Source organism: Condylura cristata, unplaced genomic scaffold (assembly GCF_000260355.1).
Source record: "Condylura cristata isolate star-nosed mole 26May11 unplaced genomic scaffold, ConCri1.0 scaffold00032, whole genome shotgun sequence".
In the NCBI taxonomy this organism is placed as follows: domain Eukaryota; kingdom Metazoa; phylum Chordata; class Mammalia; order Eulipotyphla; family Talpidae; genus Condylura; species Condylura cristata.
This window is the reverse complement of record NW_004567133.1, coordinates 2,320,670-2,348,110: the sequence shown is the minus strand read 5'-3', so window position 1 is coordinate 2,348,110 and position 27,441 is coordinate 2,320,670. Positions and strand designations below refer to the sequence as shown.

At 46.6% G+C, this 27,441-nt stretch overlaps 2 protein-coding genes across 2 annotated transcripts in view; both read left to right on the top strand.

Moving 5' to 3' along the window:
- RADIL (Ras association and DIL domains) overlaps positions 1-27,441 on the top strand; it is a 59,607-nt gene continuing 32,166 nt past the window's right edge. The window contains 2 exon segments of the mRNA XM_012731949.1: positions 1-86; positions 4,359-4,955. Coding sequence (XP_012587403.1) covers positions 4,421-4,955 — 535 coding nt within the window. The 5' untranslated portion in view covers positions 1-86; positions 4,359-4,420.
- Positions 16,232-18,423, top strand: PAPOLB (poly(A) polymerase beta (testis specific)). The gene has a single exon (XM_012731950.1). It carries the CDS (start codon positions 16,412-16,414, stop codon positions 18,338-18,340), a length of 1,929 nt encoding a protein of 642 aa, XP_012587404.1. The 5' UTR covers positions 16,232-16,411; the 3' UTR covers positions 18,341-18,423.

Below are 27,441 nucleotides of genomic sequence, written 5' to 3'. Positions count from 1 at the left end.
CGCGGGTCGGGGGCGCGAGCTCAGGCCAACCGCGGCTGTGTGAGCCGCGCGCGACGCGGTGGCGAAGGCGGCGGACTGTACTGGAGGTTAGCCTGGGGTGCACGAGGGCAGGCGGTGGGGGCCTCTCGGAGGTGGTCGGGGGTTCCGGGGTACAGAGGTCGGATAGGCTGGGATGGGGATGGGCGTCGGCGGGCGCGCGCTCGTGGGGGTGCGACCCGCATGGCGCTTATTCCCGGACAGCCAGGCTTGTTCGTTGCCATGGAAACTGGCTGCTCTGGGGCTCCGGCGCAGTCCCTGGGAGGGGGTGTGGGACCCAAATATTGGCTAGAGCAGCCGAGGGCAGGAGACTGCAGGATTCCAGAGGACTGCGTGCTCCCATCCCAGGCCACCCCTGAAGCCTGGTCCCCATCCCGGATCATCCCCGGCCCTCAGTCTCCCCGGTAGTCCCCTTAGCGGGAGGGGATACTCCCGCGTCCGCACCCTCCCTCCAGGGTCTACTTGCCATCCCCCACCCTCAACCCATGCTGGTTTTCCGTTCACACAGCAGCACACTCCTGTGCCAGCAGAAAGCATTGTCCCCAGCTATTTCTGTGCCATCACCAGCCCCTCCACTAATTCTGCATCTAAGAAAACAGATGCTGAGCTCGAGCTCCTTGGCGCCCTGCAGAAGAAACCCATTTATTTCCTGTCAGAGACAGGGCTGGCGGGGTGGTGGAGTGGCAGACCCACCCACTTGCTAGCTCCCAGCACCCTATCAAGTGTTTGGTTAATCTGAATTGCCAAGAAGAATTTTCCAAGTCACCATGATTACAGGTGTCTCCAGATAGCCTGGCCACTCATGCATTCCAGAGGGGAGCCAGTGCTCACACCCACTGGTGGAAGTCAGTTCCCTCTCAAGAGGCAGGCTCGCGTGTCAAAATTAAATCTGATTAAATTATTTTTGCATTTAAAAGCGCCGCCCAGGCTGGAGCTGTCAGAGAGGATTTACAGACCGCGGGGATAAAACAGCCGTCTCCCCTCTCCCTTACTGTCCTGGTGGAAACTCTAATGGATTCCACATTGCAGGGCTGGACGGGCTACTTCCCTCCACCCGTTCAGTCAGCCCGGCACTGACCTCGCTCACTGTACTCGCTGGTGTGACGTGGGTTTGTTTTCATCAGAAATCGGGCTTTTCCTTGAGAACAAGAGAAAAACATTCTCCAAGGGAAGCAGCAGTAAGAGCCCCACAGCCTGGCGCTGAGTGTGTGTGTGAAAGAGGAGTGAATTGAGCAGAAAAGGAAAAGACAGGTCATGCTTCCAAAAAGCAGATCTGGTTACCCAGGGCGTCTCCACTCAGTGGGATTTTCCTGCTCTCCTGCCCTTTTAAAAAATGAGCCATTACATTTGGACAAAAGGTTGTGCTCTGCATTCTGATTCTGAGGGGGGGGGGTAAAGGGGGGTGGGGGAACAAGTCGCCAGTAGGTACTTGCTGAAAATGGCCACAGAGAGAATGACTCGGAGGAGAAAAACCTTCCTGAGAAAAGAGGTCAAGTAGATCAGGGTCTGTGTTTACTGGGTTTTCTTGGGGCCTAAAAGGGAGCCCCATTTCTCATTCTGTTCATAATATCAACAACTTTGCCTTGGAAGCCAGCACAGACACTGATGCAAAGGGTGGGGTCCTTCTTCCAAGGCCCTGGGAGGGGACCTAGCTGCTGTGTATTTGTCATCTGTTTCTGTTTTATTAAAACAACTGTATAAGCTCCAGGGCTCACTGAACCTGGAGCCACCGGGGCACAAAATACCACTTCTCCATTGCCCCTTGGCCTGTTAACGCCTGGGTTTATTCATGAATTTTCTGTGACATGGGCTTTTTCTGGTTAGACATGTTTCCATAGTTTTTGGCATCGTGCTTAGATTACACTAAGACAGCATCTCTAAAGGCAAAGGCTTACAAGCCACAAGCTGCTGGGTGGCAGACGCCACTTTGGGCCACTCTGGGTTTGGGTCTGGACCCTGGGGAACCTATCAGAGATGCAGACTATGCTTGTAGGCAGCCAGCCAGGTAAGTGAAGTGTTTGTGGAAGGTCAGGGCCTCTGAGAATGTGTGGCGGGCCTGAGAGACAAGTGTTGGAAAACTCACTGGCAGGGTCGTGTGACTTGCAGAAACTTAGGGTTGGATTTGGCAGGGTTTTAAAGCCGCAGGCTGGTGTGGTGTGCAAGCGCAAAGCCATGTGCTTGTTGGGTGTGCACCATCTGAAATACTTTTTTTTTTTTTTTTTTTAAAGATTTATTTATTTGTGCATACAGAACTGGGGTACAGGCCAGAGGCTCAGGGGCGGTGAGAGGCTTCACCAGAGACAGAGTGGGGAGCAGAACAGGCAGATCGACGAAGTACACTGCTGAGGGGAGCAGCGGGCGGGTCAGGAGAGGTCTGGCTCGCCATGTGGTCTCCTCCGGGGCAGGCGGCAGGCGGGAATCGAACTCATGCGGAAGTGGCTTCAGATTCTCAGTGCTGTGCTTTAACCCGCTGCGCCACCAGGGAGGGCCCTGAAATACTTTTGTTGTAAATTAAGTAAATCAAGTTTGAGGCCATTGGCCGCCCTGAGGGAATACCATGGCCCGCTCTGGACACCGTGGGATTTGACTAGATAGAGCCCAGCACATTCCACAGGGAAGGAGGAACCCAGCATTTGACTCATTTACTCCCCTATAGCTTGACACACTGAGGCTAAAGATAACGGCCTGTGCTCATTCTGCTGAGGACACTTGACTGCTTCAGTAAGTTCAGGTTTTCAGAAAGGCAGCACGTAATAAAAGATTTGCAGCAGTAAGCGGTAAGCTATAGGAACATAAATATCCTCCACCCATCCCCACAGCATTAGTGTTTGGAGCCCAGCCTGGCTGGTGGGGCTTTGAGAGCATTTTAAAGAGTCCAGGGTCCTCCAGTGATGCCTGGTGGCTGAAAAACTGGAGACTGGTTCTAGAGGACTGGGGGGCGGGGGGGTCTGCTTTTCAAACTTGGTTTACGACAGCCTTGCCTTGCCGGGAGTGAGAGACCAGAGAATATGCGGAAGCCTAGGAGGACAGCGGGACAGGAACCCAGTCCCCAGGGTCCGGGGTTCACAGTTTAGTCCCTCAGAACCTGCTGGAGTTCTTGCTGGGGCGGGGAGGTTTCCCATTTACTTTCTCCTGCCCTAAGCAGTCATCTGAAGTTCTAAAAAGCCTTTTCCACACCAAGGAGCCATGAGAGTGAGTCAGGACTAATGACATTGGTCACAGTGGCAGGTTCCAGTGGCTGTTTTCACTGGGGCCAGGCCACTGTTTCCAGAGCCTTCTAGAGCATACAGTTTTCTTCTTTGTCTGCTTTTGGCTTTGGTGGGGACACAAGCATAGAAACGGGGTGCAGCAGTCAGGAGGTGTGGGCCATGTTTGTGTCCCCTGACTGGCCGCAAAGCCAGTCTTATGATGCGGGGACTGTCCTCTCTGTAGCATGCCCTCTGGCCTCTACTGAGCTTTAGTGGGTCGGAGCAACGCTCTCTTTAGGCCCTGGGAGCACTAACTGTATTAGAGTCAGGACTGCGTGACGCACTAAGGCTTCCCAGGGCCGTCTTCTAGTTTCTCCAGCAAGACTGAGTCTCTGGCCCAGACAGGCCAGAACTCCGGGCTGGATGCGGTGGGTGGAACGCACACATTCCAGCCATTCCTGCACTGTTCTGGAAGAGCCCTTTTGTGTCCACTGTGGCTGTGTGACATTCTCGTGCTGCCGTTCTGGGGCAGCTGCTCCTCCAAGCCAGGGCTGGCCATGGAAGACCAGTGCTTGGGGGTTTGTGTTTTGAAATTCTGATCTCTTATCACTCTGGGACTATGGCTGCGACTATTTCGCTTGTTCTGTGTGAGTTTTTCATACAGCCTGTGCAGTAAGAGAAGCTGCTACGGAGATAGGCATTTATAGTCCGTCGTTCGTGACTTTTCTTTGGGGGCCATAGTGACAGACGAGATGGGCCGCGCTGTGGGCACAGTGGGTGCCCCGGCCCCATGTTGCTTCTTGGCTGCCTATCACGAGGTTGTTGCACCCAGCACTTTGCAGAAGTCAGAACCCTGCAGTAGAACATGTCTGACCTTCCGGTGACCTCCTCCTGCTGCCGAGAAGCTGTGTTCCTTGAAGGGCACTTCAGCCCACTGACACCCCTGACACCTTGTCCCTTGTGGCCCCACAGGCTTCAGCCACACCCTCACTCAGGTGCCCTGTGGGAAGTTGGCAGAGGGTGGCATGCTTGCTGCTTCTGCTGGGACGCAGGCACTGGATGGTTTCCCAAGTCCACTAAAGCGCACCCAAGACCCACTTGCTGTTGCTGACCCACCTTACGTTTTCCTCGCAGGGCACAGTTTTCCCCTCGGTTGGCTGGAGCCCTAAGACCTGGCCCACGGAGACTGGCCCACCATGTTCTATGGGACCCACTTCATCATGTCTCCACCCACCAAGAGCAAGCTTAAGCGGCAGAGCCAGCTGCTGTCCAGCGTGCTGTCCCGGACACTGAGTTACAAGTATCGTGACCTTGATGCCACCTTCTGCAGCCTGGGAGCCAGTGACGACCCTGCAGAGCTGTCTACCCAGCTCTCAGCTCCCGGGGTCCTGAAGGTGTTTGGGGACAGCGTCTGCTCAGGCACCCACTACAAGAGTGTCCTGGCCACTGGCATGTCCAGTGCCCAGGAGTTGGTCAAAGAGGCCCTGGAACGTTACTCCTTGAGCCCTGACTGTGCCAGCCAGTACGTGTTGTGTGATGTTGTGGGCCAGGCTGGTGACTCGGGGCGCCAGTGGCGGGCTGAGTGCTTCCGGGTCTTTGGGGATAATGAGAAGCCCCTCTTGATCCAGGAACTGTGGAAACCTCGAGAAGGCTTATCCCGGAGGTTTGAGCTGAGAAAGAGGTCAGACGTGGAAGAGCTGGCAGCCAAGGATGTGGACACCATGACAGCAGGTAAGGAGCAGAGACTCAGAAACAGGGGAAGGTAGGAAGCTATGTCCAAGGACGACCAGCGCGTCAGGTGTTTGAACACCCCCTCTGACACTCGCCCCTTTAACCACGCGCTCTTGGGGATTGCAGTTTGTCGATAGCAGAGAACTTGGCTCCTGATGTGGCCTGGCGGTATTATAGGGCAGATTCCTCCTTTGATTTAGAGGCTGTTGTCCAGGTCTCTTGCAGTCGTGTTGTTAGCTGTGGAGAACCACGCACACCTTGTCTCCCACGGGTGGCAGAAGCATTAGAGAAAGCCCCTTAGTGCCAGGGGCACTGGGTGAACCTTGAAAATAGGAAGGAAGCCAGGTCTGAGAGGTGACAGGGTCCATCTGGGTGGGTGTGCATGGTCCTGTGGCTTCCCGGGGAGTGGGAAGTGTGCTGGAGGGAGGCCAGCCTGGGGCAGTTGGTTACTGGTCATCTGAGGTATCCCAGTTGCTGAGCTCAGGTGTCCTGTGGCCTAGAGCCATTGACCTGTGTTTAGCTGTTATCCTTGTCCAATTGGAAGTTGGTTATCTCAATAGGTACATGCCATAAAAATAATTTTTAAATGCCAAAAGATACTTCGCTATAGCTCATATTATGTCTGACTTTTCTTTGTTTCCATAGAAAATGGTGGTGTCCATGCTACAGTAGACTTGTCTTAAGTAGTTCAGAGTGGAGGGACATTTAATGGCCTCCTGAGACGTGTCTCTGGGTTTTAGGGCCCTGAGCCCTGGGTGATGCCTTTGTGTGTCCCAGGGAGTGACAGTGCTCCTTGTCTGCTTCTGTTTCCAGTGTGGAGTCTGCCATGCACCTTTGCTTTGTGAAATGGGCAGTTGGAGTCCCAGCAGCTAGAGTCACTTGGGCTTGACCAGGGACCACTGTGGCAGGCCAGGGTGTCACGCAGCTCTGGGGGCGTCTCGGGCTCTGGAGCACCTTGGAGGCCCCAGGCAGCAGTGCTCCTCAGCTTCCTTGGGTTGCTGTGTGCTTGCAGGCACCATGCGCTATGGGCGAGGAGAAGAGTTTATCACTGACATTCAGAGTTGTTGACTTGTGATGGAATGAAAAACAGGCAGCTTGTAACTGATTTTGTTTTCAGTCTCCTCGTATCAGCATGTCAGGTGCCTCCCTGGACCCCTCCCCAACCCCACAGGCCTGGTCTCAGTGGGGGGGTTTCTGTCCTGACCCTGCCTTGACTGGCCTCTGCCCCTCTTCCAAGTAAAAGACCTGCCGGGGCACGCTGTGGTATGGGCAAGGGCACCGTACCAGGTCAGCGCTCGGCCAGGCCCTGCCTGGTGTTTCCTCTGCGAGCCCAGCTCTGCTGCCCAAGGGCACAGTGCCCTGGCCTCAGAAGCCCTCTGTGCCCACAGGTGACTGCCGGGAGGACTTGGAGCCTGACATCTTCACACTGGCTCCCCAGCCCCTTCCCCAGTTTGCTTTTCTAGCAGTTGCAACAGGGCTCACAGGCTGGTCAGAACCTTCTAAAGAAAGCGTCCATTGAACCGGCCCACTCACTGACACACTTCTCCAGGCCAAAAGCAGGTTGTGTTACCTGCCGTGCAGGCCTCACAGACCCCAGGGAGTCATCCTTCCCCAGAGCCGGCCGTGCTGGGGCACGCCTGGCCGGTGGCAGTGAGGCCTGAGCAGGCCAAGGTGGCCTAGCTTGAGGCTGCCATGGAGCCCCTCAGGGCTGCTGAGGGCCTGGGGACACCCCCAGGGGAAGGCCTTCCTCCACAGCGGGCCTGGCAGGTGGGGCTCAGCCTGAAAGTCCAGCACCTTCTGAGTTAGTTTCCTCAGCTTCTGATGCCACAGGGATACAGGGACGTGAAAATGTTCCCTGCGTGCGAGTCCACACACACAGAATTACTCCCTGGCGAAGAATCTGGTGTGGTCTTTGAAGGTGCGACAGTGGAGGGTGGCTGCAGGGCTGGTGAGGCCGGTGGGGCCTAAGGGGCCTGTTCAGTCCTATGTCCCGTGGCAGCTGTTAGTTTGGTGACCAAAGAGAAGGGGGACTTCTCCAGTATTCCAGCACCTGGCTGGCCCTCTGCCCGACAGGCCCGGGGAAGGGAGTGTCCTACTTGCTGGGCGCTGGCTGTGAGCGCCCCGGTGCTGTTGGGGCACAGTGCCTGCCTGACCCTGCAGAGCAGGACCTGTGCATTGCTGTGAGGCTGAGCTGTGGCCTTAGCTGTGGCGACATCTGCGCCCACAGAGGAGCCTGTGGTGTTGGAAAGGGGGGTAGGTTTACTGGGAGCGGGGACCCAGTCCCCTTAACCCCTTCATTCTTTCCCTGGAGACACATGGGGCACCTTGCTCATCCAGTGAGCCTATAGCTTACCTCATGTGCCAAAGGTGGTGGGAAAGGGAAGGGCAGGTGCTCGTGTGTGTGCGCCTGGGCGCGTGTGCAGATCTGTGCACGCGTGAGTTTGTGTGCACGTGACCGACACCCTCCCGGACGCCAGGCCACCACCAGGCACTGACTCGATCAGGGTGACCCCAGGGCTCCTCTCGCAGTCAGGGCCCCCTGGTGTTGGTGGGCTGGGCTCCTGGCTGCACTGGGCTCAGAGGAGCCCCGCACCTACCTCCCCGCTCTCTACAACTGGGACATGTCTGGGGACAATGTTTGTGGGGGAGGGTGGGAGTGGTGTGTGAGTGTTTGTGTGGGGGCTGCTCACCACAAGCTGTGTTCCTGCAGGTTAACTGGGGTCCAGCAGAGTCCAGGCTGACTGTCTGCCAGACACTTCCAGGTGCTGAAATGAGAGTCCTGCTCGCTTTAACCATCTGGCCAGTGTCATGCACCCTGTAATGCCCTCTGGGGTTTCCCCATAAATATCGCCTTTACGTAGCTGCCAGTTTCCTTCTGATGTCCAGAGCATGAAAACACCGCGTGCATCCGTCTGGGGGAGGCAGGGCGCTCTCTGCCTTTCCCAGAAGGCGGATCTTTTAGAGTTTAGGGCCGTGCCACAGGGAGAGGGCTCTGGGTCGGGTCTGAGATAAAGACAATAATCACTTGCATTCACTCAGGGGAGGGGAGGGCAGCCATGTGGTTTTCGTCAGTGGTTTGGGAGGCTGAGAGAGAAGGGTTTGTTTGCTTTCCCGGAGGAGCTGGCCTTGCCGCCTAGGCCAGGGAGGTTTTCCTCTCCCTCCCTCTCTCCTCCCCTCCCTTCCTCCCGGCCTCTCCTTCCTTCTTTCCTCCACCTCTTCTCTCTCCCTCCCTCCCCTCCTTCCTTTCTCCTCTTCCTTCCCTTCTCTTCTCTCCCTTCTTTCTTTCCTCCCTTCCCTTTCCTCTCTCCTCCCCCTTTCTCCCCTGCTCCCCTCCCCCCAAAGTGTAATTTAGACTGGATTTCTCAACCTTTGTCCCACTGGCATTTGGGCCAGATAGTTCTTTGCTGAGGAGCTTCCCTGTGCCCTGCAGGCTGTTCAGAAGTGTCCCTGTCCTCTACCAACTAGGTGCCAGTAGAACCCTACTGGTTGTAGCAACCAAAAATGCCTGGCGCTGCCAAGTGTCCCATGGTGCAAGCCTGCTCTCAGTGGCAACCTGGCCGCCTGCACTCAAGTGGACGGACCGTTTGTTGGCCACACCGGGGGACTCGGTGGCCCTGTGCCTGCCTGTGACCATCAGGCCAGCCAGCCTCTCCTAGGCTACTCTGGGGGGCATGGGGTGTCTTGGCAGCTCACTGCTTTCAGAGGGTGGCTTGAGGCGCTGGCTGTGCCTTTCAGCTCCTTTCTCTGTGCCTCTTGACCCCCAGAGGTTTGAGCTGTTTCGCTCCTCCTCCTTTGCTTTGGGGCCTTTCTTGGTAGAGGCAGTTCTGAGTATATCTAAAGCCACTATGACTTGAGCGTATCACTGTACCCTGCACCCTCCAGGGACTGCTCTGTACCAGTGACTGGGCTATGACCATTTGTCCTTCAGATGTATGTCCGTCCACAACGCAGTAGGTGCGGGTTAAGTGCCTTTTGAAGGGCTGGTGCGGACCTGAAGAGCAGGCTGTCCCCTACGTCACAGCTTCAGTCGCCTTAGAGTTGGGGTCTGCTTTCTTCTAGAGGGTCAGGGATAGGTGGGCGGGTGGTGGTGTGTGGACAGTGCGCTTGTCCACTGGTGAACTCTTAAAATTTTTGCTTAGAAGAACTGGGGTGCAGCCGGACGTGGGAGGGTGAGAGGATTCACCAGACACAGAGTGGGAGAGGGACAGGCAGACTGGCGAAGCACACTGCTGAGGGAGCAGCAGACGGGTCAGGAGAGGTCTGCTGCTGCGCCCCGTGGGTCAGCTCCCTGGCCAGGGATCGAACTCAGGCCATCGCAGTGGTAGTGCCGAGACGTGACCCCTGGGCCACCAGGGAGGCCACACGTGTGCCCTTTGTGGCTGAGACAGATGCCTGCTTTGGCATCAGCTGGCACAGCCTGCCAGCCTCGCTGCCCCTCCAGTTCCAGTCAGAATGGCCAGAGGGGCAGGTGAGCTGTCTGTGAGGGCCACTTCTGGGCATGTCTTCGTCACCCACCTTGTTGCCCCAAGTCTACCCCTGGTAATGGACAGGGATGTTCAGGCTCCAGGAAATATCTGCTGTCCTCATACTAAATATGTTCCATGAATTGTTTTCACACAGCCCCTCCCTGACTTCTGAAGTTATTTTCCTTTGAATTTTTTTTTCTTCTACCATGAATCTGATTTTTAATAACTCTTATCTCAGGACGATGGAGGCTATCTGGATTTTTTCCTCCTTGAGTGAGACTTCCTTTTGAGTGTATTTTCAAAGATAGGGTTCATCGTGGTGTTTATTTTATGTGGTTTGGCAAAAAGCAAAACAACCTTAAATTTTTTTCACCAGTCTAAAACTAGAAAAGTATTTAAAAAAAATTGAAAACACTTTAGGGAGGTTTAACTCCAAGAGAATATAAAGTTGAATGATTGGTTGCCCATAATTCAGTTCACTGCTAAGATTAAAAAAAAAAATCACATCCTCCAGTTTCACACGGATGCTTAGAATCAGAAGGAGCCTTAACAGCCCCATCCCAGCCAGGTGGAAGCCAGCAGGGGCCTGGCATCAGCGTTCCTCTCCCCTCCTCCACCTCTTCCTCCCTCAGACTTCAGCCACATTGTACAGGGAGGTGCTCAGAGCCTAACAGAAAGTAGGAGGAAAGCAGAACTGGCAGAAAGTGTTTGAAAGACATGAATTGGAAGGGGAATTGGCAGAAGTATGGCCAGGGCGGATGGACACTGCAGTGAAGAACTAACCATTGACGGGAGTGGGTGCCTGCAGGGGTGCCCATCTTTTCTGGGTGTTTGAGTGCTGGCATTGGGGAGACAGAAGGGCCGGGATGTAGGGTAAAGGGAAGAACAAGAATACAAGACAACTTTGAACGCTCAAATTCTATGACCCCAAATTAATAATTCTCAGTTTTCTTTAGCATTTAGTCCCAAGCTGGGAGGATCAAAATGTGGATTAGCACATTTATGGCTGTCATGGATAACATGTGGTTTTATAAACTACATAGCATTTTTCCTTTTTTTAAAAAAAATTATATATTTTTTGCTTCAGTCTTCGTTTTCATACAATGTATGCTTTATCCAATCATGCATGGTTCCCAGGGAGTTCCCACCACCAGTTCACCCCGGGCGCCATCACCATAGTCCTCTATGCTCCTACCATCCTTTTGAGCCAGTTTCTTCCCTCAGTCCCACAGAATGTCTCTGGTTTATAGTTGCCTGTTGACTTTCATTTTTACTTGGGTATAGCTATTATTTCTCTCCCCACCCCATCCCTTATTTGGGTCTCCTTCAGCCCTCCTACATGAAGCCGTCTGCTATTTTTCTTTTTCTTTCTGGCTTGTTTCATGAACGTGATCCCTTCGAGCTCCATCTATGCTGCTACGAATGACATGAGAGTATCATTTTTGATTGCTGAGTAATATTCCATTGTGAAACTATGTAGCATTTTAAAGTCATATTTTTTAAAAGTTTTCAGTTTTATTGAGATCAATTTAACATTTTAGAAGTATATTTTTAAAAAAAATATTTACAAATACTTGCTGTCTAGCTAGTACAGCAAATTGACCCCTTTCTTAAGGCCTTTTTATGTGGTACCAAATTTCAGTAAAGTGACTCAATCTTGTCAAAGTTGTCTTGAAATGAGCAGGCAAAATTGCAAGATTTTAAAGTTGGTTAAATGAAAATTTGAAGCATTTCCAAAAAGTATTATGTTATTAACGATGGTACTTAAGCCATGCTGATTATCTGTTGGTTCCCAACAGTGACTTATGTTAGTTACAGGATTTGGGGCAGTGTGTTTAAATCACAGTGAGTAGGGTCTCCCATAGCTTTAGATAATGTACTATGTAGCCAATACTAGCCAAGTACCTTTCTTTTCCCTGAAGGTTAAAGCAACAGAAATGTTTCCAGAGGATTCCAGAGGTTCTGAACATACTTTCAAATATGTATAGAATAAAAATAGTGAGGCTCAAGTCCACCTTCTTTACTGTGCACAGATTGTGCTCAGCTCTGAGGAAGGATACTGATCCTGCATTACCAAAGATAGGTTTGATTAAAGGGATAAGGAGTAGGAGAGATTGGCCTTCTTATCTTAGAGCTACCTTATGGAGCCATGGTATTGGAGCCATGTGGTCAGGGGTCAGGAATGTCCGAGTAGATGGAAGGAACCGTGGCAGAGAGGGCAGAGGCAAACATATGTTGATGGAAATTTGGTGGAATAGAGAGCCGGCCACAAATCATGGGGAAAGAATTTTGTAAAGGTGTTGGAATACTTGGCCTCAGCTGTCTTGAGAAAAATAAAATTGGGTCCCTACTCCAAGTGCAGTAAAGACTAAAGGTAAAAAAAAAGAACTAAAAGAAAGATTTCATAAAGAAGGCTTTAAAATCACCAAGAGATAAGGAGGAGAGGTAGATATTTTTGACTATATCAAAGTGTAAATTTTTTGTTTAACTAAGGAGGAAACTATATAGATAAGACTGAAAGGTGAAGAAAATGTTTGCAAAAGCTAAAGCGTAGATGATGAATAGCTAATATGAAGTAACAAATGTTCAAAGATCATCAAGAAAAATTCAAAACACCTAAGAGAAAAAATGGACCTTGACACAAGTGGGCAATTCGTACACGGTGTGGTCAAGAGACCAGTGAGCAAAAGGGGTTCTGGCCTCACTGATAACCAACTGTGTGCTAGCTCTAGCTGTTGTGGAAGTTGGGGACCAGATATTTTGGCTCTCCAGCCACCCTACAAGTTAGAGAAGGAGATGTGACACTCTGCGTTGCCAATCTACACTCAGCACATGTATATTATTTAAAGGACCAACATACAGTTCCCCCGGTTAGCAGACTAATGTCAAAGTCAAGGTTATAAGAGTCAGTTTCACTGGACTCTTTGACCTAATTAGATCAGCCATCTCATCAATATGGGTAAGGGGTTAGAGCAGAGAAAGCTGGACACAAGCTTATTTCTGCTTTGTGTTTGTTTTAAAATGTTTTTGGCTCATGCCCTGGTGGGTGAGAAGCATCAATTCCGCGGTTGCATTGCCCTTCTCTGCCCAGGCACCAACTCCAGTGTATGTATCCTTGCCAGGGTAGTTTGTTTGTATACATGTTGAGTTTATGTAGACGGGCGTGGGCTACAACACTCATTATTCTTCTCTGGTAGCTCATATTATGGTGAAGACCCACCCAGAGTGCTGCATGTGAATCCAGCTCATTGCTTCTATCTGAGGCAGTTTTCTACTGTATATGTTCACACACCACATTACCCCTCTTCATGGCACTCAGGTAGTATGCAGCTTCTGCTGTGAACAGGGTACAATGACCTTCTTGAGGGAAGAGTGCTCTGGGGTTTTCTCCCAGGAAGGAGTTGCTGGATGATAGCTATCACTGCTTTATTTCCTGATAAGCACCGCCAGACAGAAGGCCTGGCGCAGGCTGCACGACGTCTGTGCCTCCTAGCGTGGCACAGAGGGCAAGTCCCTGGTCCCATGAGAAGCTCCCCTGAGATTCTCACTCTAAAGTCAAAATGTGCGGCACTGTGAGGGAGTGCTAGAGGCACAGAGCTGGAGAAGCACTCTAGCCAATGGAGTGAGTAGCTGTGAACTAACATGACTCATTTCCAAAGATCACGAGCTATAGGTTTGAAATGGTCCCTCGATGTTGTCAACACTAAGAAATGGGTCTTCTGGATATTGAAGGAGAGAGAATTTTCTTTTTCTCATTCATGTATTTATTTGTAGCAAACATATGTTGAGTGCTCTATGTTAGTGCTTGACTAGGTGCTGATATTAGCAGTTGACAGTTGACAAAACAAATAGGTTATGTGCTCATGAGCTAAGAGGTTAATTGTGGTTGTCAAGAACAACCACAATTGAAAATTGTGATATATGCTCTTAAGGAAAATTACAGGTGCTTATTTAGCATGAGAATTATGGAAGAGCTCTCTGAAGAGAAGCATTTAAATCAATCTCAAAGATGATAAAACACTAACCAGGTGAAGGGTAGCAAATGGTGGAATAGGAAGAGTTTTTCTGGGCAGAGGGGAAAACACTATGCAAAAACTCAGGGATGAGAGAGAATCACAAGGCACTGAGAGAAACCATTTTAGCTAGAGCACAGTCGGATGGTGAGGGGAGGTTGTGGGAAATGAGGCTGCAGATATCATCAGGAAAAGATCAGTTTGGTCTCTTAGGTACTTTAGACCAAGTTTAATGGTAGGCCACTGTACGGATTAAAGACTCTGGGTTACCAGGTAAAGGATACATCAGAGAAGTCAATAGCAGGAGATTAGTTAGGCTATTGTAGGAATGTAGTTGAGAGTTAATGGTGGCTTAAACTGGAGTTAGAGAGAACGAGTGGAGAGAAGTGGACAAAAACTAAATATATTCTGTAGGTAGAGTCAGCGGTACTTGTAAATAAATTGGATGTTAAGGAGGAGAAAGTGGAAGTTGTCAAGAACAACCACAGGTTTGTGATGTGAGTGAGTGGGTCGACTGGGATGTCATTTTACTAAAATGGGGGCTGCTAAGAAACAAATTATGCAGGGGGAGAGTGAGGTTTCTCTTTAGATGATGTTAAGTGTGAGGAGTGCAAGTGGAGGTAGTAGATGGGAAGTAAGGATCTGAAGCTCAAAAGAGAATCTGACATAGAAACTTACAGCAGTCTAAAGAGAGGCCAGGGATGTCAAGACAACACAGAGTGTGGTGTCGGGGAGGCCAAGAGGGGGCTGATGTAGACCGCTGGATCCTGCTTTGTTTGAAAATGTTTTTTGGCTCATGCCCTGGTGGGTGAGAGGCATCATTTCCTCTGTTGAATTGCCCTTCTCTGCCCAGGCACCAACTCCAGTGTGTTAACAAATCTCAGTTTACCTCCCATTGAACAACATGGGGTCACCAAAAGTCTATTGATAGCTGTGTAGCTGGGATAGTAAGCATGCCAGCTATGTTAGAATGGGTTGGAAATAGGTGCTTCTGTTTCTAGCAATACGGGGGATCAACTACCCTGGAAAATATTGCTATAGAAAGCATTCATAAGTGCTATATGAAATTGAACAAAACTTTTAAGATGCTTAGCTGATAATACCTTAGAAAATAAAGGAAAACCGTGGGTGTGGGGAAGGAGGAATCAGAGTAAGCCTTAGGGAAATGAAAACACCACCGAAAGATAAACCTTGCAACATCAGAATCTTTGCTGATTCTGGAGCTATAATTGTCCTGGAGGTATTTGCAGTTTTCACAACTATGAAACATAAGTTTAAACTACCCAAGAAAGAGACATAGAACTTTGGGATCTGAAGAGTTAGGGAACTGGGAGTAAAACTCCCAAATAGATTTGGAACCCACAAAGGGTGATATCTCGAGTGAAAAGATGAAATGGAAAATAATCTGATGCTGAATAACACTGAGATGACAGCGTTATTCTCAACTTGGGCCCTGAGTAGGAAGCTAGACTCTTCTCTATAACTGAACACCACAGTTCCTCTCATATGTGTTTAGAGTTCAAAATTGCAACTACAGTTCCTCTCACGTGTTTGGGGTTCAAAATTGCAACCACAGCTCCTCGCACATGTGATTGGGGTTCAAAATTACCCCACTTTTACTGCCTGGGTAATCCCTGGATAAGAAATTATAGTGTATACAAATTAATAGTATATAAAGACAAATGGTAGAAACAAAGTAAATCCTCTTTGGATTATCATTTTAAGCCCTATCAGAGGTGAGTTCACAATCCAAAATTATACATTAGATGATACCATTTTGAGTGAATCAGTAGAAAGCACAAACTATAGAATCAGATTCTCACAACATTAGGAATGAGAACCATTAGAATAAGTTTGTTTAAAATGTTTAATAAAATGAATGGTAGAAAGAAAGTGCAAAGAAACAGTGCTTATCAGATTTGGAAAAGAAAAAGATAATGCTTCTAGTAATAAAAATATAAGTGGATACTCAAACTATGGCTTAAATAGCAGACTAAATACAGCTGAATAACTATAGAATGGAGAGATAAATCTGAAATAATCCAGAAAGAACCATGGGTTGAGAGACATGGAAAACAGAAGTTCTATTAACTATCTACCTGAAAAGAATCAAGAAAGTGGCAGAGAGAATATATTCCATGACATGCCTGAGGCTCTTCTGAAAGTTGTGGAGTGAAAAGCACAAATTTAGGAATCGCAGCGTATCTTTCGTATGGTAAATAAAAAATAATTTATTTTACCTCTTGACACCTAATGGTGGTGTTTCAGGACACCAGGATAGATTTTTGCAGCTGGCAAGAAGAGATTAGGTAAGCAGCAGGTTAGCCTAACTACAGCCTTCTCAATAGGGAACATAAACCAGGCCACAGAAGATATGCTTTTCCATGCTTTAAGGCCCAGTCACCCAGAATGAGGTCCTCGCTAAACCTCGTCCAGGAGCTCTGCCAGAAAGAAGACAGACAGCGGGAGCCTCACTTACCTAAGGGGCTTTCTAAAGGCTGTGGCTTAAGTGAAGGCCAAGTAAAGATGCCACTGGAAGGGATCTGATATGTAAGAAGTAAAAGCAAAGAAGTAAAAAGGTGGATCTGGATAAACATCAAAAAAAGTAATTACAAAACAGAATCTGGCAGATTACGCTCCAAGTCGTCCCTCCATTCATTCACACCCGGCTGGAGACTGCGGCAACGCCTGGAAACTACAACTCCCGTGAGGCTCTGCGCGGCACGCAGGTCCCCCCATGTGCGTGCCGTGCGTGCTGTGCGCGGCAGTTCTAGAACGCTGCGGCAAGAGGTCTGGCGCCATGTTGGGGCAGAAGGGACGGCAGAGAAGCGCTTGAAGCGGCGGGAGCGGAGCTGGAGCGGGTCGGACTTGGGCTGGTAGGAGACCCGCCCCTCCCGCCTCAGTGGATCATGACCCAGGCAGAGGCCACGGAGGTCGCGGTGGCGGGGGACGTGGCGTGGCGGGGCCAGCGCTAGAGATGATGCCGTTTCCGGTGACACCCCAGGGACCACAACAGACCCCGCCGCCGCCCAAGCACTATGGCATCTCCTCCCCAATCAGTTTAGCAGCCCCCAAGGAGACTGACTGCATACTTACCCAGAAATTAATTGAAACCCTGACACCCTTTGGGGTTTTTGAAGAGGAAGAGGAACTGCAGCGCAGGATTTTAATTTTGGAAAAATTAAATAGTCTGGTAAAGGAATGGATACGAGAAATCAGTGAAAGCAAGAGTCTTCCACAAGCCGTGATTGAAAATGTTGGAGGGAAAATCTTTACATTTGGTTCTTATAGATTAGGAGTACATACAAAAGGTGCTGATATCGATGCGTTGTGTGTTGCACCAAGACATGTTGATCGAAACGACTTTTTCACCTCATTCTATGATAAATTAAAACTACATGAAGAAGTGAAAGATTTAAGGGCTGTTGAGGAGGCATTTGTACCAGTTATCAAACTGTGTTTTGATGGGATAGAGATTGATATTTTGTTTGCACGATTAGCACTGCAGACCATTCCAGAAGATTTGGATCTAAGAGATGACAGTCTGCTTAAAAATTTAGATATTAGATGCATAAGAAGCCTTAATGGTTGTCGAGTAACTGATGAAATTTTACATCTAGTACCAAACATTGACAACTTCAGGTTAACTCTGAGAGCTATCAAACTGTGGGCCAAATGCCACAATATCTATTCCAATATATTAGGCTTCCTAGGAGGTGTTTCCTGGGCAATGCTAGTAGCAAGAACTTGCCAGCTTTACCCAAATGCAGTAGCATCAACTCTTGTACGTAAATTTTTCTTGGTGTTTTCTGAGTGGGAATGGCCAAACCCAGTACTGCTAAAAGAACCTGAAGAAAGGAATCTCAATTTGCCTGTGTGGGACCCAAGAGTAAATCCCAGTGATAGGTACCATCTAATGCCAATAATTACACCAGCATACCCACAGCAGAACTCCACATACAATGTGTCTGTTTCAACAAGGATGGTCATGATTGAGGAATTTAAGCAAGGGCTTGCTATTACTCATGAAATTTTGCTGAGTAAGGCAGAGTGGTCCAAGCTTTTTGAAGCTCCAAGCTTTTTTCAAAAGTACAAGCATTATATTGTGCTTCTAGCAAGTGCACCAACAGAGAAACAGCATCTGGAATGGGTGGGTTTGGTGGAATCAAAAATCCGAATACTGGTTGGAAGCTTGGAGAAGAATGAATTTATCACATTGGCACATGTGAATCCTCAGTCATTTCCGGCACCCAAGGAAAGTCCTGACAAGGATGAATTTCGTACAATGTGGGTGATTGGTTTAGTGTTAAAAAAGCCAGAAAACTCAGAAGTTCTCAGTATTGACCTCACCTATGATATCCAATCTTTCACAGATACAGTTTATAGGCAAGCAATAAATAGTAAGATGTTTGAGATGGATATGAAAATTGCTGCAATGCATTTAAAAAGAAAAGAACTTCATCAATTACTACCCAATCATGTGCTTCAGAAAAAGAAAACACATTTAATGGAAGGTGTAAGATTGACAGCTTTGAATGACAGCAGCCTTGACTTGTCTGTTGACAGTGAAAACAGCATGTCTGTACCTTCACCTTCTGGCACTATGAAGACCAGCCCAATGACTGATAGCTCTCTGGGCAGAAACAGTCCTGCTCCCGTCTTAATGGCAGCACCTGTGACCAACATACAGTCTACTGAAATTTCCTTGCAACAAGCGAATCCCTGTGAAATCTCTGGGGATACGCTGAGTGAAAGCATTCCTCAAACTGCCTCACAACTGGTCATTTCTCCACCACCAAAGCCCACAGTCACCAGAGTTGTTTCTTCAACATGTCTGGTAAACCATCCACCTAGGCCTTCAGGGAGCACAGCAACAAACATAGCTAATACTATAGTAGGCATCTAGAGGACATTCTTAACCTCATAAAGAAGAGGGGACCGAGGAAACCAAACAGAAGAGGAGCAGTCTCAGAGACAAGTATGGCTCAATTAGGACCTTTACAGACAGTGACTTCTCTGTTGGCCTCACAGGAAACATCCAAGGCAGATCTTTTCCAGTGTCCCTGCTCTCCCTGAAAGTCCTATTCCTGTTATCAAGAATTCAATAAAACAGATTGAACCGATAAACCATCCTCAAGGGTCCATAAACGTTATCTGCCAGCTGAGCTTATTGTCTTCAGATGCTAACGGTGGAGAATGAAGGGTACCAGACTAGATAGGACTCAGAGGAGATTTTAGGCTTATTTGCTAACTTCCTTTACTGGGCTAGTCTTGATCAGAAGTCCAGGTTAGTATGTGAAGTTAGCATTTTTATTAATGTATCAGATTTTTGAAGTGTCAGCAACAGTTTATTAACTAGCTCAAAGAACGACTGCCCTTTAAGAGAAAAACCCTCCAGCTGTATCGTACCCATGACTGACAGCTATACTGGATTTATGTCTGATGCATTGTTGGGAAAAATTTGCAGTCAAACTGGTACAAGAATTCCTCACACTGATGATGCACTTTATGTAGATTTTTCTTAGACAGTAGAGCTCATTTAAGTTTTTCTAGAAGCTTTTCATTTTTAACCTTTAAATTGGATAGTGTTGTGCAGTGGTACTCAGAGAAAGCATGAAAGTACATCTAACTCAGTCCCTGTGAGGTAGTTGTAACCCTTTAAAGCAAAATGTCAAGTCTGAGGGTGTATATTTGATACTGAAAAAAAAAAATTCGTGTTTGGTTTAGATGGACATAATCAGGGAGTGATACATTGGTTTTATCTGTAAAATCCTCTTAGATTCCATAGAGTCAGCTGTTGAGCCTCATACAAAGCTTCATGTTCTCTTGTCTTCAATCATTTGTCGTGAAACAAAAAAAGTCTTGCTGTCTCCCTATTCTGTATGCACATGGTATGCTTAGATGTAGTTTTGTTAAAAAAAACAAACCCAGAATGCTTGTGTTTTCTTAACTATGATGTGACACCAGCAATCCTGTAGCCACATGGCCCAAAACACTACACTTTGCTTCCATGGCTAATTATTTTAGTGCAAATTTACTAAAATAAATGGCTGTGAAAAATATTATCGGTCTTGGATCGCCATATACAGGAATTTTGTATGCACCACGGTATGCTTATATTGTGATAAAGTGAATTTCTAATGTAAACATCTAAACAAAAATATATTTTCTCTAAGAATTTTAAGCCAAATTTTATTTTTAAATGACATCATTTGAATGATTAAATTACCAAAATTCACTGTTAAAATTTGCATATAGAAACAGGAATTTCTAGCAAGCAATTGCTATCTAGTCAGCTTTTGTCCTACGGAAAGATAGGACTACCATTCCCTAAGTTAAAAAAAAAAAAAAAGACTGCTCATAATTAAGCAGAACATCCATGTTTAGGAAACGTGAGTGACCACAGTTTTAGATGAATGAAAATTGTCTCTCTTAATCTGGACACAGCCAACCTGGTAGGCTTCCTGTTTCGCTGGGTTTTGATGCCTCCCTCCCCTCATGGTGTTCCTTTCTGCCAGGTGTTTTTCAGGTTTAACTGACTCCTTAAACATTACCCCGATCTTTCTAGATTAATTTTTTGAAGTTGAAATTTAATCTTTTCCCTTTAGGCCATGTAGTAACTGGGCCTTTCTTTTCAGCATTGCTCTCTGATGTCTGGTACAGGCTGGTACACTAGTCCCATTGCCCACATCTTTGCCGCATGCAGTCACCTTACCCTTCCAGCACAATACTAAGTCAGCTGAAGTGTGCACAGCACCTGTGCATTCTGAATAGTGTGGTATCAGGCTGAAATTGCCAGGCACAAACTTAGTCTTGTCATTTTGTTTACACACTGGGAAAAATCAGTTTATTAAATGTTTTGTGTAACCACTTGTTTTGCCAAGCTGGACACTTGGCCCTTTTTAGTTCTAGTTTTCATTACTTGAATATCAGACTTTTTTTTCACCTGCTGTATGTAGTGTCTCATGACTGGAGTTTGCTTTGCTTTGTAGTGTCTGTACTTATATTTTTCAAATGCTGTTTGGAAAACAAATGATGTATTTCTCCATTAAATACACAATAAACAGCAAAGATGTAAGCAAAAGGATTTAAATCTAATGATAAGAATTTAGGTATTACATTGTCTGGAGAGACTGAAGATGCTGATGTACTTGGACTTATTAAGTTTAGAATTCACATTATAATCATGTTAGGATGTGAAAAGGTTAAAAATAAAACAATAAATTTTAAAAATGGAGTTAAAATTCTTAATCTGAAAAGACAGGAAAGAAAGGGCAAAGAAAAATTGAATAAGAAAGTACAAAAAGTTGGCAAAAATGAAACCAAATACATATCTGACTTTATATAATGGACCAAACTTCCTGGCTGAGATAGTCAGACTCCATGGAAAAATTAAGTGTAGCTATTTGCTATTTTATTTATGAGAGACACACCCAAAATGTAAGACATAAAAAAATGGGAAAAAGACATGCTGACAAAAAGAAGCTGTTACAATAACAATATCATCCAAATATCTCAAAACAAAAATAATTACCAAGAACAAAAGGGATGTTGCATTAATGGTAGCAATAATGCACCAGAAAGTGAATGACAGCACTTTTTTTGCACCTAAAAATTGGTGTCAACATAAAATAACAAAGCAAAGATTAACAGAAATTGGCAGAATCATTGTCATAGATTTTAAAACAGCTATTATACACTATGAAGCAGACAAGAAAAATCGCAGGAAAACAGTTTGAACACAACAGTGGCTGGGCCAGAGTATTTAGAGTTTGGTGAGGGCGTTCGGGCTGTGTCTCGATTACTTTGCCTTTGTGGAGTGCAAGCTGCCCTAGACAGTAAGTGAACAGATGGCCGGGCTGGATCTGTCACCCAGCCCTGCAGCTATTGTTTGTCATTCTTGGTCTATTGGACGCTTAGTGTAGCACCCACCACCAAACATTTGTGAACTGTGTATTCCCAAATAAGCACTGGGCATATACCAACGTGACCCTCAAGCTATGTCCGAAAGTAAGATAACATTTCAAAGTATCTGATTGGTAGGCCGTATTCCAACTAAACAGAAATCAGTAACGAATAGCGTGGGAGGGATTTCCTAAAGAAAACACAAAACTCAAGCCATAAGAGAGATGATGAACAAAATCTCAGTTGTACCAAATAATAAACAGTGAAAAACAGGCCATAAGCAGGGAGATTTCTTTATCAAACCGACAAATGATTGCTATCCACAGAGTATATTAAGGATACCAAAAAAAGTCCCAGAAAGTGACAATCTAATGAAAAGTCAGACAAAAGAAATGCATGGCTATTTTACAGCAGAGGAACAGGAATTGCCAACATACAAAAATCTGTGCAACCTTTTTAGTAGTGAAGAATATGAATTAAGATCAGAGCTAATTTTAATAAAAATAAAGTCTGAACACTCAGACTTGGTGGGGGTGGGGAACAATGGAAACTTCAATGCAGTGCTCAGGAGAGAGCAAATTGTTTTGGTCCTGCTGGGAGAGTTTGGTCACAGCATGCAGACAATACGGTAGACCGCCCATGCCCTGGATTTGCTTTATTCTCACCAGTTCCCACACCATGTTGTGGGCACACTGTTGTGTCCTGTCTTACTGCTTGGCCCCCTTGGCTGTCATGGAAGCCAGTCTGTTGGCCATCCTGCAGCAGTGTCCACAGTTCTGCAGAGCCACTAGGTTTCCTCTAGTGGGCCAGGTAAAATATATTTTCTATATATGCTCTGGCATCTGGGAAGTTGGGAAGCACATTCCTAGAGATTCTGTTGCGTGGGTAATCAGGAGATAGGTTTAGGATTATTGTTGTGTTTTGTAATAGCCTAAAGCTTGGACTAACTCATATCCACAGGTGGAATGGATCAGTAGTGGTATATCTGTGCAAAGAATGATATAAAGCAGTAAGATTAAATGAAACAGCCATATGCATTGATGAGGAGAAAATTGTAGAGAAATACAGTGATGCAATTTACATCAGAGTTAAAAACAAGCAAAAGAGGGCAGTATAATTTAGGCTTACAAAATGTGTGCTGTAATTATAACGATAAAGAAGGGTTGTTAAACACATAATTCAGAACCATAACTGGGATTAAAAAGTCCTAAAATTGTGGTTAAGAGATGGGTGAGAAGTGGGGATGGTACCCCTGAGGCAGGTCATGTTTCACTGCTAGGACAGGTGATTGGTGAAATGTGTTTACTTTACTGTTTAAGTTGGAAACACTTTCCTGTGTGTGGAATATTTTATATGTAGAACACCAATACCAAAAATTTCCTCACCAGCTAGGAACTGCATTTGTCCAGATAATGGTAGCTAGAGACAGTCCAGGCATGTTTACTTCCACATAACAGGAAGTTCAGGGCTGATAGGGTGGCTTTCCCCTCAGCCTCACCATTCTAGTTGACACTTTACACCCTTGAAGTCACCTCTGTGTGCAGGATGGTATCACATCTTCATTTAGGGCAAGGAGAAAGGGAGAGGCAAATTTTTTTTTTTTAAAGATTTATTTGTGCATACAGAACTGGGGTACAGACCAGAGGCTCAGGGGCGGCGAGAGCCTTCACCAGAGACAGAGTGGGGAGCAGAACAGGCAGATCAACGAAGTACACTGCTGAGGGGAGCAGCGGGCGGGTCAGGAGAGGTCTGCCGCGCCATGTGGTCACCTCCGGGGCAGGCGGGAATCGAACTCATGCGGAAGTGGCTCCAGATTCTCAGTGCTGTGCTTTAACCTGCTGCGAGGGCCTATATCCTCTCTTTTATGGAACATCCCTTTAACTTTCACTTACTCACATGGCCAGTTCACTTGCCAGGGAGACTGGGAAGTGTTTACATTAGCTGGACTACATTGCTGTACCACTTCTTACCACTATACTACTAGGAAGAAGGAGAGAATGGATATTGAAAGGCAGTGGTAATTTTTTATATGGGATGCGTGTTTATAAAAAGATAATATTAATCAGAACTGAAGTAATGAAAAATACAATTTGTGAGATGCAACTACCGTAGTATTTAAAAGGAAGGCCATATCCATGAGTACTTAATAATAGACTAATAAAATAGTTAAACTTGAAAAGATGGAGAAGCAAAATGAAGATGGTACACCTAAATAGTCTCAGGAATTTTAAAAGGGGACTACTACAGTGACAGTAGATGATGGGGGGAGAAAAAGATAGTATCCTTATACCGTAAATTTGAAAACTTAAATGAAGTAGACAGTCTCTTACTAAAATATAAGCCACCAAAACTTACTCAAGAGAAATGAAAACCTGAGCAGACTTACAATCTTGAAAGAAATTGCATGAGTTATTTGAAAATGTGTCCGTCAAAACCAAACCAAAACAAAATACTTAGCTGCGAAAACATAAGACCCAGAAGGTTGTACAGACCAGTCCCTCCGATATCAAGGACAAGATCACTCTAACATTATACATCAGGTTATTCCAGAGAAGAAGAAAAGAAACATGTTATGAAACTAACATATCAAAACCAGAGAAGTATAAAAATTATCAGCCAGGTACACTTATGAATATGAATATGAAAATCAAACTCAAACCAAAAATGTATAGGAGACACCACAACCCAGTTTGATGAATCTGGTGGACTAGATGACTTAACATTTGAAATGCTGGAGTTGGCGAGGGCCTCTGCTCCTCCCCAGGGCTGGTTGACTGTCCGCACAACATGGCAGCCAGTTTAACTAAGCCACAGTTTCTCAGCCAGTGATCTGAGAGAACAAGGCACAGACCACAGTGTCTTACAGGACCTTGCCCTGGAAGTCTCATTCCCCCCCTCTATCATGGTGGTAGGGAACGGCCAAGGGGCCTGAGTACCAGCATTCAGGGCTCATTAGGGACCACCTTGGAGACGGACTTCCCCTTTGATCAACAGGATAAAGGGGCACACTTGAATATATTGCAGTGAAACACCATCATGCAGTGCGCGAACTGGAGCTGCACATGGCAAATGGATGTATCTACTAAAATGACGCTGAGTGAAAAAAACATACCACATGATACTGTTTCTTCAAAGTGTAAAAAAATGAAAAATGTTTTTCAGAGAAGCTTAAGATCTCTGCCATGTTTAATATATGATAAAAATATAGATAGATACATGGGAACCATGCCCCAAATCTGCACAGTTATTTCTGGATAGGAGAGCAAATGTTCACTCATATATTTACTCTTCTTTAGTCTGGGTATTGAGTACATTCTTGCTCATTCTTTTTTTTTTTTTTTTTAATGCCTGAAATGTTACCTAGTAGTCTGGGAGAGTGAGAGTAGCAAAGGGATCAGGAAGCATGTGGGTAGATGACTTTGGTTATCGAGTTAAGGGAAGAAGGGTTATGTAAGCTCATGGATGTGGGGTGGCAGGGTTGGGAAAACCAGAGCTTGCTGGGATGCCTTTGGGGAGACCCATTACACCAGGAAACCAGGGAGAGCAGGCCCATCTATTCAGTGGGCACATTTCTCACCTTCCCCCAATATATACATAATTTATGTTCATCATAAAGAATTTGAACTACACATAGAAAGATAGCAAAGAAAGTTTGAAGTCCTAGCTACCATAGACCACCATGAGCCATTTCTCCTTTTATCAAAAAGTATATGAAACATATAACACTATGACAAAGTCATAAAGCAAACACTCGATAACCTCATTGGGCCAAGAAAGATCACAAACAGCAGCGTCTAAACTTGCCATAAATCCCTCTTCAGCCTCTCGCGTATCTTTCTTTTATTAGTACACTCTGACATACCCACTGGGAAATAATAATGTCTGTACACTGTCAGAACAGACTTTCATTTGTTTTGCCCAATTTTGAACTTTACACGAATGAAATACATCCAGTGTTCTGTATTTGTGTGTGTGTGTGTGCGTGTGCCTTTTCTCTCTCAATGTATGTGTAGTGTATCCCTGTCATTGCTTGTCCCTATCACTTACATTATTGGGGCCTAGCCCAATATATGAATATATCTCTGTTTCCTCTCTATTGATGGATATTTTGGTTATTTCAAGTCCTCTTTTGGGGGTGCATGCATTGTTGTGTAATCTGTGTCTACTAATTCCAGTACCAGCTTGTTTGTCCCTGCTGGTTCTTAGTCAGGGCTCTTTCTTGTGGGCTGCCCAGTTCTCTTAACCGAGTGAGTGTTCCTGCTCAATACCCTAAAAATTCAACGTCTCTAAACTGAAACTAAGTTTGAGGCCTTTTAGACTGCCCAGGTGACATATAAATTCTGGTATAGCTTTTCAAGGATTCTTTTCCTTCTTCCTTCCTACCCATTTTGCTTAGTGCCTGGCAGCTCTCCCCAAAATCCCCTGGATCAGTGGGGGCTTATAGCTGACTCACTTTCTCTTCACCCTTCTCTTCACCCTTCAGTGGGGGCTTACAGCTGACTCACCACTTCTCTTCCTCGGAAACTGGCGGTGTTTTCAGGACACAGGTGCTCGCTGCCTGCCTATCTCTGGGTTCTCAGTCTATCTCCCACTTGGTTTGTACCCCACCCACACCAGCTTTAGTTCACCGGCTTTAGTTGTTTCGGTGATAATGTCCTTGTCCAAAGTCAACTGATTACTCCTGATTAGACCACTGTATTGTAGGAAACGAACATCTCTAATGTTAACAAACACATTTATATGGAATTTTACATAGATGACAAAATGTTTCGAGCCATGAAATTCTTTTGCTTTCTCTAGGCAGTGCCTCTTCTATTTCAATCCTTCCTGATATATTAACAACCTACTATGTGCCTGTTTTGGTTTTACATTGCTGAAATTATATAACAAATTACTGTAAACTTAGCAGCTGGACACAATCTCTATTTATGAACTCACGGTTCTGTTGGTCAGAAGTCTGGCATGCTGGGACTGGAGCTCAGTATCCGGGGTGGGAATGCACATGTCAGCCAGGCTGTTTGTCAGGAGACTCTAGGAAGGATCCCGTTCCTGGTGGTTTACAGGACTTAGGTTCCGGTTTCCTTGTTGGCCTTCACCTGGGCTGTTCTTCCTCCCTCTCGCCAGATCCCCACACCTGCAGGCCAGTGCGCGCCAGCGCCCTGCACCTTCAGGGCGGCCCTTTGAATCTTTGACTTCCTCCCCACTTTTAAAAGTTCGTGTGTTTAGGTTAGGCACACCTGGATAATCTTCTGCTGATGAACCCAAAGTGAACTGACTAGTAAAATTAATTACATCTGCAAAAACCTCTTTGCTACTTAACAATACATACTCACTCCCAGCTCCCACCCACCTTTAGGGATGACTGTGTAACGGGGTCATCTTAGAATTCTGGCTACCACAGTCTGCCCTCTGACCCCATTATGCTGACCTGCATCCATATGTGGAGCGCACTCATCTTGTTGAAGTCTGTCAGTTCAAGGCCAAAATCTTACTTAAGTAGGTCAGGGTGGTGGAGGCTCCTGAGCACCACCATTAAATGTAGCCCCCGGGGGGGGGGGGCACAGTTCTCCACCTATGGCCCCTGTAGCACCAGAACTGGCTTTGCTCCAACTCCTGCAAAAAGTATGGGGCAGGCAGTGACAGCTATATATATATAGGCCTTTCAGTCAGAAGGGGAAGTGGGTGGTGAGGAGTCACTGGTCCAAAGCAGTTTTGAAATTCAGTCAGGCCAGCCTCAGCGGACATCCTTGGTTACACTTCCAGTCTGGAGATGATACAGGAACCTGTGGGTGCTGAGCTCTCCTCTCTTTTCGTGAAAAGTGGTGCATGCCCACGGTTGGGTGCCTGTCCTCAACCTGCTTCCTGTCAGTAGTCTCCTTGTGCTCTGTCCCGCTTGGTCTGAGCTGCCCATGGCTTCTGCTGATGAGATTTTCTCAAGAATCTTGTGGGCTACAGGTGAATTTCATGGTGATTTATTCCATTAGATGAAACTATGGATATTTCTGAGGCAACCCTTCTGTTTCTACTGAGAATGGTGGAAGGACGCACTCTTACCCTTCGTTGGCTTAAAAGAGAAAACCTATGCAGAACCCCTTAATCAGT

Bases quoted from the DNA above. Each gene is read 5' to 3' on its own strand.
- PAPOLB (XM_012731950.1), top strand. From the start codon at position 16,412: ATGATGCCGTTTCCGGTGACACCCCAGGGACCACAACAGACCCCGCCG.